The 17,860-nt window shown below is 35.6% G+C and overlaps 1 protein-coding gene across 3 annotated transcripts in view; it reads left to right on the top strand.

Moving 5' to 3' along the window:
* Positions 1 to 17,627: 17,627 nt before the first annotated feature.
* LOC105475398 (hepatocyte growth factor) overlaps positions 17,628 to 17,860 on the top strand; it is a 68,520-nt gene continuing 68,287 nt past the window's right edge. For 2 of the 3 annotated variants that reach the window (XM_071094746.1, XM_071094745.1), the window contains exon 1: positions 17,628 to 17,778. In XM_071094746.1, coding sequence (XP_070950847.1) covers positions 17,641 to 17,778 — 138 coding nt within the window. In that variant the 5' untranslated portion in view covers positions 17,628 to 17,640. The remainder of the gene's footprint in view (positions 17,779 to 17,860) is intronic. The other variant, XM_011730603.3, reaches the window with a different exon arrangement.

Below are 17,860 nucleotides of genomic sequence, written 5' to 3'. Positions count from 1 at the left end.
AAGGGCACTAATACTATTTAGAAGAGCTCTGCCCTCATGACCAAATCACCTCCCGAAGTCCCCACCTCGTAATTCCATCACCTTGGGGGTTAGTATCTCAACATATAAATTTTCTGGAGACATAAACATTCAAACCACAGCAACCTCCAAAAATTAAAGAAAAATTCAAGTGGGAAGAACTGAGAGTTAGATCAGGTAGGGACACTGGGAATATAAATAAAACAAAAAATGTTTTACAAAATATTTTATATCATCAATAAAGTGCTTTCCTGTATATTAATTCCTTTGGTGCTACAATTAAAAAAGACAAGGGAGGTTATTTAACACTCACTAAATATGTATGCTAGGTTCTTTTTGTGTGATATCTTCCTTATTCTTTACAAAACTATTGTGAAGCAAACACATCATTTTATTTAATGAATTTTTTTTTATAAAGCCAGAAAGCAAAAATTAAAATAGTTTGGCACTGTCCTGATGAGATAGTTAATAAGCAATGGGCCAGATTTTAATCTGTGTGCCTCTTTGCAAAACTCATGTTATTTCCCCTGGTCTGTCTTTGTACAACAGGCAGGAAGAACACTTCCAGCAGTTACATTACCACTAGAAGTATCACCTCTGTTTCACAGATGAAGTACTATGTTTTCAGGAAATCATGTAATTGGACCAGGTGACACATCTAGGGAAGTAGAAAGAGAAAGATAGGAGAGGCCAAATACAATGGCGCAGTCCTGTAATCCCAGCACTTTGGGATGCCGAGACAGGCGTATTGCTTGAGCCCAGGAGTTAGAGATGAGCCTAAGCAATATAGAGAGGCCTGTTCACTACAAATAATAATAATAATAAAAATTAGACAGGTGTGGTGACACATGCCTGTAGTCCCAGCTAGTCAGGAGTCTGAGATGGGAGAATCACCTGAGGCTGGGAAGTCAAGGCTGCAGTGAACCAATATTGCACCACCACAGTCTGGCATGGGCAATGGGAGTGAGATCTTTTCTCAAAAAACAAAACAAAACAAACAAACAAACAAACAAAAAAGAGAGGGGGAGAGAGAACACATCTGAAAAGAATCTTGGCTGATTCTTCATGAAAAAGAAAGATGAGGGTCTCAGCTAATTCAAGATTCCGAACTTGGTGATTTGAAAAATGGTAATGTCACCAAAAACCATTTTAATGTTAAAAGAGTTAGCAAGTCTTGAGGAAGTTAGTATGGTGGTCTATTAAACTAACTCTGGGTTGACATTCAAATATTTATTGAAATGACCAGAAGGAACTGAGAAGGTGCAGTCAGAGGACGGGCTCATTCTGGACATATGCCTTTCAACTCATAGTTGCTCTGGAAGCTCTTATTCCAGATTTCTCAAAACCATTTGCTTTTGACATTTTGGTCTTAATTCTCTTGTCACCTCTCGTACTCAGTCTTTCTTAGTCCAGTCTAAATTTTCCATCCCTATTTGTTTCAACACTCTTAACATATCACCATGTTTTATATTCTTCAGAGCACTATTTATCTAAAATAATCTCAGTCATGGTGTATTTACTTGCTTGCTGTCTCTTTTCACTAAAATATCATCCCTAGGTGATGAGGGACCTTTGCCTCTTTCATTCACCAGTGCTTCACAGACTACAATTATTATTGGCTGAAAATAAGCACTCATTAAACATTCACAGAAAAAAAACTAAAAGAAAGAATGAATGAATATAGATAATTTGACTGAAATATATGTGGGTCTCTGAGTTAAATACTGAGGAATCATAATTTAATGAAACATGTTATTTGTCATTAAGGAGCTATGCCATGACAATAAAGCAGCCCTCTGAGGAAGGATGTTTAGGCAGAGGAACACAATGAAGTGCTCTGCTTCTGGCAAGTAGCCAAAGATAGGGTATATGGAGACAAAACTGATCCAATAAATGAGAAAAATAAAAGCACATAGTATAAAAGTATGGCAGTATATTATGGAAACCAAGTAATAAAGATGCTTTATGGTGAATATTAGTGGGATAGGATAAAAAATTAAATTGCCATTTACCAATGAATGCCAGAGATAATAAAAAAATATACAGGTCCTACTTCAATGCTAACTTATTAATTCTACTTTTAGCCTTTTGGTTTTATTCAAAATAAGTAACAAGTTAAAAAAACTATAGTAAAGCATTCTTGCTTTTGGCCCCAAACATCCTTGAAATGTTTATTTAAGTGATGTTTTATGTATAAATTTGCATGTGTTTTCATATCAAGTATATATAGTATAATAAATATATAACAATAATAGGAAAAAGTATGGCAACATGAACTACATATGAGCAGTTAAGTGGAATTATATTTCTCTACATCACAGAAAAATTTTTGAACTATTATGTATGATCATTTTCCTCTGAAATCAGTGGCCCTATTTAGAAACAAATATAATATTAATGGTAGTTCAATACCTGGGAAAGATTAGCAAGAAGGAAAACAACATTTCTCTTGGAAGAAAATTATAATTACATTTTAATTAATTTCATTTAAATTTTATTTTAGTGAAACTTAACCTATTACTCTGGGGTAATTATATCCTTAATAGTTTAGACTCCAAAATCATTTGAGTCTCACCTGTTGTATCTTGAATGTCTTTGCTGTTATAATATATTCAATATGAGGCAAAAAATGTTGAGTTTTTTTAGTTTTTGTTGCCAGAATTAAAGCAAAATAAGGAATTTATAAAGAAACTCTATTGTTTTCAGAAGTCATTTTCCTTTGTAATTAGCAACAATCAGTTTAAATTACAGTAACTTATGTAAATTTACATCTTTTGTGTTTTCAGGACTAGATCCTATAAACACTTTTAACCACAGTAGCAGAAAATTAGGTTAATTATGAACACATTTAATGGGCCACATTAGTGAACCTTTGGCATAATTTATGATATTGAAAAAATTATTTTATTCTTAAATCAAAAATATTGAATCATTAAATTTCAAGAAATTCATCTTTGAAAAGTGTTACCCTGCCAGAAATTCTTAATGAATTAAATATTTAATATTTAAACATTAAAATATTTGGAAATAAAAGGAAATACAATTTTGGGGAATTGACCCTTTAAGAATAATGACACTAAAACTATCAATTATTTTAAGGAATATTTGTGAATTTACTATTATTATCTGCAGATAGCTCGAATATATAAATGTATATTTGTATGTGTGTATTTATTTTCATTAATATTTTCTTATTCCTTAAGGGCAAATAAAATGCTAATGAGCATACAAAATAAGGAAATAAATGGTGATTCAAATGCATTTTATTTCTATGAATATTTTGAAAGACTTCTTATCTATTGTTTTATTATTTATTTTGAAGTAACCATGGTTCCCTGTTTTATGCCTAATGTTGGCCAAGCCAGCATAATACAGAGGTGATTAACCAAGTACTACATAAATTCAAGATACAGGTGGAAACAAATTTAAAGTATCAGTGTAGGTGATAGCATCACCTATTTACTGTTTTCATCTTTATCCCTCATTTTCATGACACAGATTTATCTCAGTGAAATTTTTATTATCGCCAAAGTGAACAGAACTCAGGGTGCAGCAAATCTGTTTTAGAAGTTTGTTTAAAAAATGAAATGGTTAATATATGATAGATAAGTACTAAAGGAACTCATTATTTCACTAGTTAGCTGCAACCTGCTTTGCTCTGCTGCTTGACTTCAAGAGGTTATTTTTCTTACTCATTTTAAACTTCCTTCTGAAACATGTTTTTTTGCATAGGCATTCTGCCAGATCTTAATAAATTTAGTGAGGTCTGACAAGTATGCTTACATTTTTGTGAACTATAAAGATCAGGGTTTCCTGGAGTAGATATAAAAAGAGGGTAAGGTGTCATTTAGTTAATTTAAAACACATTATTGGACAGTGACTCTTGATCCTATGCTATTATAATTAAATTTTATTCCAGTTGAAAAACAATGATCTTTGTTTTTAAATCTGGATAAATTTCTCAAAGGTTTTTTTTTTGTGATTTATGGATACTTTTGTTACTGTTGCTTGAATTTTCATGTTCCAAACAGCTTTCTCTTAATGAATTTTTTTCCTAATTATTGTGGATTTCAGTTTTGACAAACAGCTAAAAATTCTATGACCAAATGTTTACCTGTTAATATTATATAATCAAATTATATGTAACTATATGAGCTGACATAACCTTATAAGCATGAGTTAAAGAACGGATTACATGAGAAAATAACACTTTAAAATTACTGCATTTATGAGGATTTATTACGTGAGAATGGTTTTACTACATCATTTTAATACTGCTATAAAATATATTTATGTACATTTTATATTTTATTGTTCCTAAATATCCACAAAGCACGCAAGAGAAGTTTCACAAGCCTGCCTGAAGAAGTGATACTGAGTGGGCACTGAGAGACCACAGTGAACAAAATGTGGAGAAAGAAAAATTGCATCTGGATAGAAATAGTATGCCTTGCTCCCCAAAGTACCCACCTTAGGGAGTTGTTATGAGGATTAAATGATATGGTGTTATATGAAGTTCTTTCCCAGTTTTGGACATATAATAGCCTGTCAATAGATGGCAGGTTCTGTGTTAAAAGAATTGAATTTAATTGACATTTCTTTGGTTTTTAGCTCATAAATAGAGATAATCAGAGCTCCATTCTGCATGGAGTGGATCATGTTTATCATGTTCTATTCTCTTCTGGACCTGGTGGTTTAAAAGGGCATTTGAACGTGACAGCTGAGAAGGAATATTGAAAGGTCTGGAGTAGGGTGCATCCTATGAAGTACTACATATCTTTATGTATTCTAAAGAGAGTAGTAGTCTTATTTTCTTTGGCTCTGGAAAGCAGTATCACAACCAAATGCATGAACATTATAAGGTGGTAGATTTCAGATCAACACGAAGGAGCATTTTCTAAATGTACAACGGCTTAGTAATAGAACTGCCAAGAATGATGGTATATTTCCTGTCTTTGAACAAGCAAGAGAGGGTAAATGACTAGTAGTTGAAGTGTTGTTAGCAGCAACAGGTAAAGCTAGAACGTTAGCATCAGTAATTTACTTTAATATCAAAAACTTGTAACAGCTAATAGTGTTCGAAAAAAACTGGAAAGGGATTATAGATCAATGCATGCGGGGGATAGGGCAGTCCTGAATAATGATTGCAACAATTGACTTATGCATGCTGTCAGCTACCGACGGAGAGAAATCAGTTTTATTACTAATGGATAGATTTCTCCCCATTTTCTACATTACATTCAAGTTCAGTTGAGAGGAAAATCCCTATCTTCTTTCCCTAGACTGCTGTGCCTTATTTTTCTCCTTTTTTCTAAAGGATAATAGAATAGGCTGCAGAAGCAGAATGTTTGGGTTCCAATCTCAGATTTGCCATATACTAGTGTTTTGGTCACCAAAGATTGTAGTAATTGAGGAAAAAGGAAGAAAAAAATAAACTGAGTTCTAGTTACTGAGTCAAAAAAATTACGAGAAATAAAATACAAAGAATGGAAATACAAAATTAAGTATAAAAATACATGAAATAACTTTAAATATATATTATATAAAATCTCTAGTGGCTCTACTCAGGTTATTATTGTTAGGCCTATTGGTAGAAGATAATTCCTCCTTTGGGTGGGGAAGCTGTCTCCTATTTCTCTGGATGATTTCATATCTATTAGTACATGGGGCACTCAATAATTATTAATGTCACTTCCCAGCAGGTGCAAGAATTAGAATGGGTTTTAATACATGATTTATGTACGTAATAAGATATGTAAATACAAGAGTCATCCAAAGTATAGTAAATGAGCTAAAAAGGTAAGAGGGGTGGGAATAAAAATACTTTCAATTACCCACTTTACACCCATAGGTTCTAGAGGATGTGGCCAGTATTTTTAGCAAAAATCATCTGTTTGACAAATTTTGTGTAATTTCTGTAACTATTTTTCTGCTTCTTCTTAATAAATTATTTGACAAGTTTCTGTACTGCTACACAATTTTTTTCAGTTACATTTTGCACAAGAACTTTGGATCTACATCCCAGAGGAGGCTGCGGGAAACCTTAGGGTATCAGATAAACTTGGACTGGAAGATTGCCACATATAAAAGAGTCTCCAACAAGGATAATACTAGTTGTAAAATCCTCCTTCCTAAGGAATCTGAATAGATAAAGGAAAAGACAGTTTTGCCACTTCCCTTTTCAAAGATACAGATCTGCGTCTTTCAAAACAGCACTATTATTTGCTAATCTTCCTGCAAAGTCAAGTGTAATATTTGTGCTTTCTCCTGATTACTTGAATAAACAGCACATTGCAAAATGTTTCTCTCAAAGATCAGTTAATGCATCATTGCACAGGGTAAGGCAAAAACCACTGTGAGGTTAAGATTATCATTGTAATCTAATCAATACAAACAGTTTCCTAAAAAAACAAACCTTCCTTATTATATCAATCATTCAGAGATTTCCTTTAATACTAAGTGCAAAGCATAGAAATAGGTAATTTGGAAAGATACAATGAAATATAAGACTTAATTACGACCTTTAAAGAGTTTACAAAACATTCACAGAAGTAAAATATACTTAGAAGATATTAGGTATTAATTGCTGATATAACAAATTACAAAAAAATAAAAAACAAAAAATAACAACAACAAAAAAAACTGACTTGGCTTTAAAGCAACACAGCTGTATTCTTTGTTAGTGTACCTCCAAAGTCTGATGTGCATCTCACTGGGATAAAATCAAGGTGACAGCAGGGCAGTGTTCACTTCTGGTGGCTCTAGGGGATAATCTGTTTCTTCAACTTCTTCAGCTTCTAGAGGCTGCCCATATTTCTTATCTTTTGGCCCCTTTCTCCATCTTCAAAATCAGCAACGTTGCATTCCTCTGACCCTTATTCAGACAGCACAGCTCTCTCTGAGCACAGCTGGGAAAGGTTCTCTGACTTAAAGTAGTCATATGATGGACCTACCTGGATAAACCAAGATAATCTCCCGTCTCAAAGTTCTTAACCTCAACCACATATACAAAGTCCCTTTTGCTATGTAAGGTATCACTACTTCTAGGGATTAGGACATGGACATTTTTGGGAAACATTATTCTGCCTACCACAACATATAAAATCACTATGGTATCTTTAGCACTTAGAAAATACTTCATAAATGTTTTTAATCAATGAATAAATAGAAAGATGTATACAGCAATAAAGATGATATAAGAAGGCCGGGCGCGGTGGCTCAAGCCTGTAATCCCAGCACTTTGGGAGGCCGAGACGGGCGGATCACGAGGTCAGGAGATCGAGACCATCCTGGCTAACACAGTGAAACCCCGTCTCTACTAAAAATACAAAAAAAACTAGCCGGGCGTGGTGGCGGGTGCCTGTAGTCCCAGCTACTCGGGAGGCTGAGGCTGGAGAATGGCGTAAACCCGGGAGGCGGAGCTTGCAGTGAGCTGAGATCCGGCCACTGCACTCCAGCCTGGGCGGCAGAGCGAGACTCCGTCTCAAAAAAAAAAAAAAAAAAAGATTATATAAGAAAAGGGCTTTTAGGTTTATGGAAATAGACATCTCTCGTACATAAATTCACATGACTTGTTTTTGGCACAGTAATATCTAATTAATATCTCATTATTTCAAGTCACAAATTTGAAGATTCCGTTTAGAACTTATAAACTGCTGTTTGAGGTGGGAGGCACACGTAGTCCCAGCTCTCTGGAGGCAAAGGCAGGAAGATTGCTTGAGCAGAGGAGTTTGCGACTGTAGTGTGCCATGATGGTGGCTGTGAATAGCTACTGTACTCCAGCCTGGGTAACATAGCAAGACTCAGTCTCTAAAAATAAATGTTTCAAAAAGAACTTAAAAGTATGTACTTATAAATGCATTAATGAATGGTGTTACAATTATAAAAAATAAATTCTAGTGTCAATACACGTTAATATATTGCTCATAAGTTCTGCTATTACAAATCACATACTGTTTAGAATGCCATTTATTAGAGCTTAACACAATCTCAATACAATGCCAATAGGCATAGATCTTGGGTTTTGTCTTAAAATTATATCTAAAGATATGTATCAGAGAATGGGAATCTTTGAAAGCTGGAAAAGTAGAAATCAACTCTCAGTTTCAATTTCTATTATTGTAAATTGACAGACCTTGAGTCACTTATAAATCTAGCAGTCTACTAAATGATAAACTGACTTAGAGTAATTCACGGTGGTTTTGATGAACAGATTTTACTTATGCATTCTTGTGAGTGTGTGTGTATGCATGTATATACAGATGTGTGTCTGTGTATATGTGTCTGTGTGAAAGAAATTAAATAGTGAATTTACTATTATCCTTTTTTTTTTTTTTTTTTTTTTTTGAGACAGGGTCTCACTCTATCGTCCAGGTTGGAGTGCAGTGGTGTGATTCATGGCTCACTGCAGCCTCAACCTCCTGAGCTCACACACTCCCACCTCAGCCTTCTGAGTAGTCGGGATCACAGATGCGTACCACCACACCTGTCTAATTTTTGTATTTTTGTGTAGAAACGAGGTTTCACCAAGTTGCCCAGGCTGGTCTCAAACTCCTGGGCTCAAATAATCCACCCACCTTGGCCTCTCAAAATACTGGGATTACACATATGAGTCACCGCATCAGCCTTGCAAGGTTGTTTGAATGAGAATATCAAATACTTTGAATATATTAGGTGAAAACAATTAAAGCCTACTTAGTGACTGCTAAATATCTTTTGGTAGTCACTAAGATATGCCAGACACTGCCATAGGCTCTAACTCAGAAGGTGGACAATATATAGTCAATCATGTACTCTATTAATAGAATGAGTGGCTAGCTTGAGTTCTTTTGAAATAGGCAAATTCAGTTAACATTTCATTAATAAAAATGAGAAGCTGAGTCAATAGGAATTTTTTGGATAGGGCATGATGGTATTTATTCTCTTTTTACTGATTTAATGGTACAAAACACAAATGCTTAGTTCCTGGGTGCTATATACCCCTTACGGAACTTCAAGAAAATTATTTTAATGACATTTATCAAGAAATGATGCCAATGCAAAGTTAAGTATGCTCAAAACTTCTTACATTTTAAAATACCAAATTATTTAACTTAAATATAATTTTTTACTAGCAATATTTTGTAACATGGAATTCTGTGGCTTCTTCTGCTTCCCTGCATTAGTTAACGTGTGGATGCATGCAGCAAAGTTAAATTCGTGTTTAATTTCACTTAAAACTTATTGTAAAATATTAGCAGATACTTTGGATTAAATAATTGTTAAACACTAAGGCATTTCCTAATATCATTATGCCAAGATCATGCCTTCACTCTGCATTTTAATTTAGGTATTTTCTGTTTGAGATATTAAATGACTCAAGGACTATCTTAAGTGTTTCAGTATTAATAAGACTAGTAATAAAATTGTATTGTGTTACTAAATATGTCATCTGTGTTTTGCATGTTTATTCTCTAATCATCACTATAATTCACATGTAAGACATGTAAGTGTAAATAACTGCTACAACTCTTATTATAATCATTTTGCACATGAATACAGTAAAATAATTTGTCCAGGTTTTCTCAGTTAAGTGGTATAATTAAGACTTCAACCAGCTGGTCTACACTGTGCTATCTCATTGTGTACGTTAGGAAGAACATAAATAAATCCCTAACAAGAAATGTTAATTGGTAGGGTATTCAAGCTATATATTGTACAGAAATCCTGAATTAAAAATTAAACAAGACACAAAGTTTTTTTCTGATAAGTAATATTTGGGACAATGGCTAAATAACCATAAGATGTACTAGCACTTTGGAGAGGTAAAAGATTATCTCTTAGGAAAATGACAGAAAAAAACTATAGAAAAATATTAGTGCACCTTTAAATGTGAGAAATGCTAGGATAAATACATCATTTTGAGGCTGGACAGAGACAGCTGAAAAAGAGAATTCTCTTACTTAACTCTTAAAAGAGAAGGCCATATGTAATCTTTCTTATTCACATAAAACAAGCAAATAAACTAACCACACAAAAGAGACTTAGAAAACTCTATGAACATTTTTTCTTTTATCAGGGCAAAGCAAACAAGCAGTTTAAGGATAGCTATAATCTAGTGCTCTCCATAGTGGGTGTTCTGCTAAATGTCATCACTTATTCAGTATGCAAGGAATAATTCTGTTTTCGAGTTGCAGCATGAGGACACTGGGCTCATTCTAGAGGTGTTTCTCCTTTCTAGTCCCTTCATTCAGGACTAGATTAAAGCATTGGGCAATATACTTCATCTGTCCTTTACACTTACCGTTTTCCATAATTTTGCTATATTCATTACTGTGAGTTGTAAAAACATATAATTAAAACAAGATTAAATAAAGAATATAGAAAATGTCAGGAACTATGAATTTGCCTCCTCGCATGCTTTGTTCCATGGCTAGAAAAAGCAATGTTTCTGGTGGATTTGATAGTCCCTTAGCTCTATCAAGTCTCCAGGAGTCCAGTAACTGCAAATCCTCACAAACTTGAAAATGTTAAGAAGTCTGCCAAGAACGCTCCCATTTAGAATGAGGATTCCCAGGCTCATAGTTTAGGAATTTAAGTAGAAGCTTCTTAAAAAACTTAAAGCATACTATCTTATTAAGCATAAACTAGATATAAATTCAGTCATTTAAAAAATGTTGCAAGATTAATGTATCATACGGGGCCATGCTATCATAGCGTTAGCTAAATAACTCTTTAAGTAATTCCTAAGAAGGGCCAATGCACCAGATGACTGGTGTACAGAATAGTATATTATAAAGAAACAAACACTGCCCCCCAACCCTCGGCCCTGTACACACAAAAAAGCAGTGCTCCACCAGGTGGAGCCTTTTTCTCCCAGGTTTGAAATGTAATTCCTGGTATTGAGTGCCATCTGGTAAGTGGAATTGCCCTCAGATATCCCCAGGACCACAATAAACATGGAACATGTACATATAGTAAAAGGGAAACCTCAATTTTATTACATGGCTTTTAAGATGCAAAATAAATGGATTAAACAGTTGCTTTGAAAAGTACCTTATTGTGAATATTCCCATTTTCTTACACTAATGATTTTATCATGGTTGGATTCTAAACTGGGAAAAAAGAAATAGATTCCTCCAATTCATGCATTTTACTAATATGCCAGCGTCGAACATACCAGGTGTGGAGTGCTTAGGCTTTATAAGTTTGGGGGCACTCCAGATTTAACAAAGCAGCCAACACCTGGAAATACATAAAAGCTGGCCTCTAAGCACAAGGTGATGAGTGTTAGTTAACTAGGCCCCCTGGATTCAGAAAATGGCCCCTCGTGGCTCAGAAAAGAAAACTGAAAATGCAGCATCAGAGTTTAGTTTTAGCTCAGATTTCCTGGTGTTCTCAACGCCTATCCTCTCTTTACTCCCAAAAGGCAAAACACAGCTCAAGTCATGACAGTTTTTTCTGTTTGAGAAGAATTTCTTTTAATGTGTACCCTGCTATTGTTTTATAGTCATAGTGAACAATATAAAAATGCTGTTTAAGTATATATGGCATATTTCTAGAGGAAAAAAAATAACCCTGCTATTTTTACATACATGACAATTCCTATCCTGTGATGATGTACTTTAACTGTTACTGTCATTTTCCTGGATGTTGCTTTGCGGTCTCACCACAAATTCTGCAACAGATTTCCTGGGAGTGTGGCAAAGTCATGCGTGAGTGATTGAGACTATGATTTGACTGAGTAACCATTAGAGTCTTTTTAGTGGTTAATCAATGATGAATTAATAAAAATAAAACCTTTACATTAAGTCTATAATTATAATGTGTACTGAAGTCCTGTAAGTTGCTTTCAATTAGGTCATTTTTATTATGTAACGGACAAAGACTCACCAAATTCCCAGAGACTCTATACTTGACTCTATAGATTGCATCACATTCCTTAGCAGACAGGTGTTTTGTTAGACATAACTATTTTAAAACACTTTTCTTTAACCATTTTCTCTGGACTTGTGTCTGTGGTAAGTGCTTGGCATTCTCTCTGAACAAGGAGCTATCTTCAGTCTTTGTTACCTTGTATTCAAAAGACAAAGTAATCAAAATCCTGTTATCCTGGTTCATAATAGACTATGCAAACTACTGGTAGAAAGAAAGGGGGATTTCAAACTCAAGCGCCACCAACATACAGATAACTTTTTAGTATCTTTTAAAATTACACCTTTAATAGTCATTATCTTGCTTTTCCCATAATCACATTTAGACAACATTTACACCAATCATCTTAGACTAGATCAACATTATCTAACATAGCTTTCTGCGATGATGGACATATTCTGTATCTGCATTACCTACTGTGGGAGCCACCAACCACACATATGCGATTACTGAACACAACAGAGGAGGTTTTGTTTTAATTAATTTAATTTTGAATATATATAGGAACATGTGGCTTATAGCTACCATATTAGACATCACAGGTCTAGGTGTCTGCATGAATGTTGTACCCACTCTTCAATAATTTTGCAAATAGATATGTCATCATGCTTGCTTGTGTCATATAGATTTTAGTTTCTGTTTCATGTTTAAAGTGGTTTTTGTCTGATTCAAATTGTAGTGAATTTTGTAATATTTCCTACACTAAAGGTAGTCAACATATTCAGTGGTGAGGTCTAAAGATAAAAAAATGACCAGTTAGAGGGTAGAATCAACAAACAGGAAAAGAATGAGAAGATATGGTCGTATAGGAAAAGTAAGCAATACCAAAGGTTACGCAAATGCTTCCTTCATAGGTTTGGAAGGTAAGAATTGTATAGAAGTATAGTGGCCACTAAAGAATTCAGATAAGTAGGATAATCTAATTTTAAAGATAGAAGCAATGCTGGAAATTTCTTAATCTGGATCTCTTTCAATGTGGCATAGTGTTTGATAGCAGTGATTTGATACCTGGATAGCTGGTGTCTTCAAATCACATTTCATTAACAATTTAACCTAAACCAAGTCACCATCTCTAAATGTTGATTTCATTACCTGTAAGTCAATGACAATAATAAGATATACCTCTTAGATACACATACCTTTTTTTTTTCCTGAGGCAAGGTGTAAGGGCAAGTGAGATAATATGTATGAAGTGTTTAGTACAGCACCTGACACATAGGGTCCCATTTTGGTGATAGGGAAACTGAGGTATTAGGGCAATAAATTAGCTCTCTCAATTTGTAATTGTTTTAGTAAGTGACTCAGCTGGGATTTGAAAGCAGGCCTATGACTAAGCTGAGCCTGTCCAAGTGGTAGCAGAAACAGAATGGCACCTGGCATGTGACAGGCATTTAATAAACAAAATGACAGTTCAAGAACACAAAACGCATTAGTAATCACAGGCGTTTAGTAAACAAAATAACCAGTTCAAGAATACAAAACTCATTAGTAATCTGCAGATCATAAGGTCATGTCAGTTTATTCCCCACGTACGAACGAACTTATAAGCATCACTTGTAGAGAAACATGAGCTTAAGACAAAGAAAGATACTGTGTTAAAGCAGCAGCCTTTTAAAAAGCTCAGTAATAGAGGCTTTTCCATTAAATCCATCTAGTATCCATGATACTAGAAACCTCAATCATAGGACAGATTTAAAATGGTATTATAGGGTAATGAGTATCCATCTAGCATTTCAGTATTTACATAAATTGCAATATTTAAAGTAATCTCTTTACAAGTTATTTTATTTTATCAAAAACTTTTCAGACACAATTTTTTGGGGATTTATACAAACTGTTTAACACTTAAGAAGTACCGGCTTACCTTGGAGATACTGCTCGTTTCGCTTCCGACCATTGTGATCAAGCAAAAATTGCAATAAAGCAAGTCACATGATTTTTTTTTGTTTCCCAGTGCATATAAAAGTTACACAGCAGACTATTAAGTGTGCAATAGCATTATGTTTAAAAATGTCTATACCTTAACTTAAAAATACTTTATTGTTAAAAAATGCTAACGATCGTATGAGCTTTCAGTGAGTGGGTAATCTTTTCGCTGATGGAGAGTCTTGCTTGATGTTCAGAGTGTTGCTGTGGCTTTGGCCTAAGGCTTAAGGGAATATTGCAGCTGGTTTGATCTTCTATCTAGACTGCTTAAATTATCTGCATATCAGCAATAAGGCTGCTCTGCTCTCTTATCATTTGTGTGTTCACTGGAATAGCACTTCTAACTTACTTCAAAAACTTTTCTTTTGCATCCGCAACTCGTGTAACTGTTTGGTGCAAGAGGACTGGCTTTTGACCTAACTCATCTTTCGGCATGCCTTTCCCCAGAAGCTTAATTATTTCTACCTTTTGATTTCAAGGAAGAGACATGTAACTCTTCATTTCACTTGAACACTTAGAGGTCATTGCAGGGCTATCAGTTGGCCTAATTTCAATAATGTTGTGTTTTAGGAAATAGAGAGGCCTGAGGGGTGGGAGAGAGATGGGTGAACAGCTGGTCAGTGGAGTAGTCAGAATACACACATTAATGGATCAAGTTTGGGTTGTGGTTTGCGGTGCCCAAAACAATTATAGCAGTAACATCAAAGATCACTGATCACAGATCATCATGTAAAATAATAATGAACTACTTGAAATATTGCAAGAATTACCAAAATGTGACACGGAGACACAAAGTGAGCACACGCTGTGGGAAAAACGGCACCAACAGACTTGCTCAATTCGAGGACACCACGAAACTTCAATTTGTAAAAAACACGTTATCTGTGAAGTACAATAAAGTGAAGAGCAATAAAATGATGTATGACTATGTAAGGCAATCAGTAGATGATGGGAAAACAACAGTGTATGATGTAGAAAGAACAAAGAGAATGTGTTATCAAAACAGACTACATTAATAGCATAATTAGAATTTCATTTGAATATTTCTTTATAGTTTTACGAGATTTAAAATTGTGTATTGATTTATTTTATAAATTATTATGGACCACCTCCTATATATCCAGTCTTAGACTTATTTTGGTGATTATATTCTGGAACATGTGATTCTTCTCCTCCTGGGGTTAAAGAAAATGTACACCATCCTATGGAGTATGACTAATCTGAATCTCACACTTGAATATTACTTCGGGATCTTAAACGCAAGTTATTTAAGAATAAAAATAACTTACCTATGTTTCCTCAACTATAAAATGAGAATTTTAATAATCTTAAACTTGTTGTAAGAATTAAATAATTTTCAATGGTATGTAATATGATGCTTAGCATACATTAAGAGCTCAGTGCATATCAGCAACAATTTCAGTAAAGAAAGACCAAATAATTTTTGTCAAAAAGAAATACAAATAAATTACGTAGGTTTTTAGTTGTATTTACCATATTTAATATGACAGTAAAAAAAGTCCTGAAAACGTGTGACCTAATAAATAAGTTTATTCCGTTTTCTAATGTCCTGAACCCCTTATCCTGGATGGATTTTGCTCCTAACTTATAACAATAATTTACAACCCTGACTCTAGTTTTTTCTGAGAGAAAAAAATAAGTAGAAACACTGTTCGTTTTCTTTCCTTACCTACAGGAATTTACTTACAGAAAAATCTAGCTTCTTTTAAAAACAGCCTTAATCCCTTGTTGGGCCAAGGGAAAACTTTTCCATTGCTCGCTGAAGTTTTGCTAAAAAAATTACTGACAAGGGGCAGATCAATAGGAGAAAAAGGCATATACATTTATTTGATCATAATTTTATACAACACGAGAGCCTTTAGAACAAAGACCCAAAGTTACAAAAGAAATTGTCCATTTTTATGCTTAGGTTCAACAAAGTGTGGGCAGGTGTGGAGAAATACAACTGGACAAAGGGAATATGATCTCATGCTAACAAACTGAGTGGGGATGCCTGGCAAGGTGAGATTCTTCCTGGTATATCTGTGCAGCACTCATTCCTTCTGGCTATGGGGCAAGACCTTCTCTGGAATGGGGTCTTATGAGCTACGATCAAACAAGGTAGGTCAGATAATGTCTTTATGGCCAGATTTCACACAGAAAGTTGAGGTGTTAGAGTGATATGTTTAGGTTTTATGGCTGGTTTGGGAAAAAGGGTTCTGGTTTCTAGGAGCCACCTTGGGAAAGAGGGATTCTAGTTTCTACGGCTCGCCTTTGGGGAGAATGAAGGGCTGGAGACTGGAGGGCAAGAGAAGGTCAGAGAGAGCTGCTTCTGAGGTCTTCACTTGGGGTATCATTTTTCTGAGCCCCTACACCTTAATAGAGCACAAGAGATGCAGTGAAGCAATTCAGGGTCATGGTCAGGCAATACATTGAACTGAGATTTCCCAAAAGGTCTAATGAACAGTAAAAAGAAAGTAAAATGGATCCTGGGGACACCAGAGAGAGGCTGACAAATGAATTTTAAGTATGGAGAAAATGATAAAAGAGAAGGATTAGCAATAGAAATGGGTCATATAAAATAGATCCTTCAAAAGGAATTTGCTTAATCCCTAGCTTCTCCAGATATCCCACAACCTCAGGGACTTATCAGGCAGGTCGTTTTTCCCTGAAAGTTAGGGTAGGGGAGCTGGAGGACAAATGAAGGTGGTATGTGGAGGGAAGGCTGTTCTGTGGATGAGTTTAATTCAGCCCCACAATTACTTCTGTACAGCTACACACTGCTCTAGTCATTCCCACATTCGGCCTGCTTTCTCTTCCTCTGTGGACAGGGGCACTGTTCTCTAATAATATCCATCTCAGAGAGACACAGGGGCAACTCTCCCTCAGCATCCATTAGAAATAAAGCAGGCTCTGGCTTAAAGTTACCAGAGCATCCACCTCTGGGTGCAAAGACAAAATCTCTGAATCAAGTGAGCGGTCTGTGCAATGACCTTACAAAGATTTGATACCTAGCAGTCCCTCCATCCCCATACAAGCGCCTCATCCTTCCACTTACACTTTGGGAAGCTGGCTGTCGTGTACAGGCGGATGAAGCTGGAAAAGAGAGGCATAGTCAACACTCATGAATTCAAACAGCTTGAGGGATTTCTGGTGAAAGTCAGTCCTAGCCAGTGCATACGTATGTACACACCAACATGTGTGAATATGTGTTGTGTGCACGTGTGTGCCTGTACAAGGACACATGGCATATTTACCTGTCAGGGACAGGCTGTGGACAATGACTGTTTCTTGGACTTTCTCTTAAAAAGTCAGATCAGACAAGTTTATTTTGTATACTTTGGGAAAATGTGTGGTATTTCGTGAGTTTAGCACAATTTGTGGGGGGAAAACAAAAACAAAAACAAAAAAACTGCTTTCTCTGAGCCCATGGGGCAGGGGTACATTTTTCATCTGACAATCTGCGTGCTTTTGTTTTGCTTGCTTATTTTGGCCCCACAATACCACACCCTTTTCTTACCTAACCTCTTTCTACCTGGGCTGGACTTGCCTGGGCTCTCCTCCCTGGCCCCTCTCCCTCCTCTCCCAGGTCTCTAAACCCCTAGAGAACATGTGTCAGTGTTTTGAATCCCTCAATTGCTCTAGCAGGAAAACTAGACAGATTAGGAGCTGGGGCACATTTGGCTGAAAGACAGCTCTTCGCTTTCTTCTTATGCTGCTTCCCCTTCCTCTTTTCCCAAATAGATATATAAACACACGTATTTTCCTGTTTAAATTGAGCGAATGGTCCTCTGCCTGTGCCTTGATTTAGCTATTGGGCTCAGCCTTGCTCCTCCCTGCCTTACTCGGATAGGAGCCACTGGGATCTGGAGCTCCAGCTTCCAAATTGAAGCTGGCCTCAGGCCAGGTGACCTTTTCTTTGTAAGTTTCTTTCCTAAGCGTGGGGTTGGGGGGAGGCGGGGAATGGGGGAGTGCAGGGATCTGTTTGGTGGTGTTGAAGTGG

Source organism: Macaca nemestrina, chromosome 4, assembly GCF_043159975.1.
Source record: "Macaca nemestrina isolate mMacNem1 chromosome 4, mMacNem.hap1, whole genome shotgun sequence".
Classification (NCBI taxonomy): domain Eukaryota; kingdom Metazoa; phylum Chordata; class Mammalia; order Primates; family Cercopithecidae; genus Macaca; species Macaca nemestrina.
Note: the sequence above shows the minus strand (reverse complement) of the source record. Positions and strands in the feature narration are given on the sequence as shown.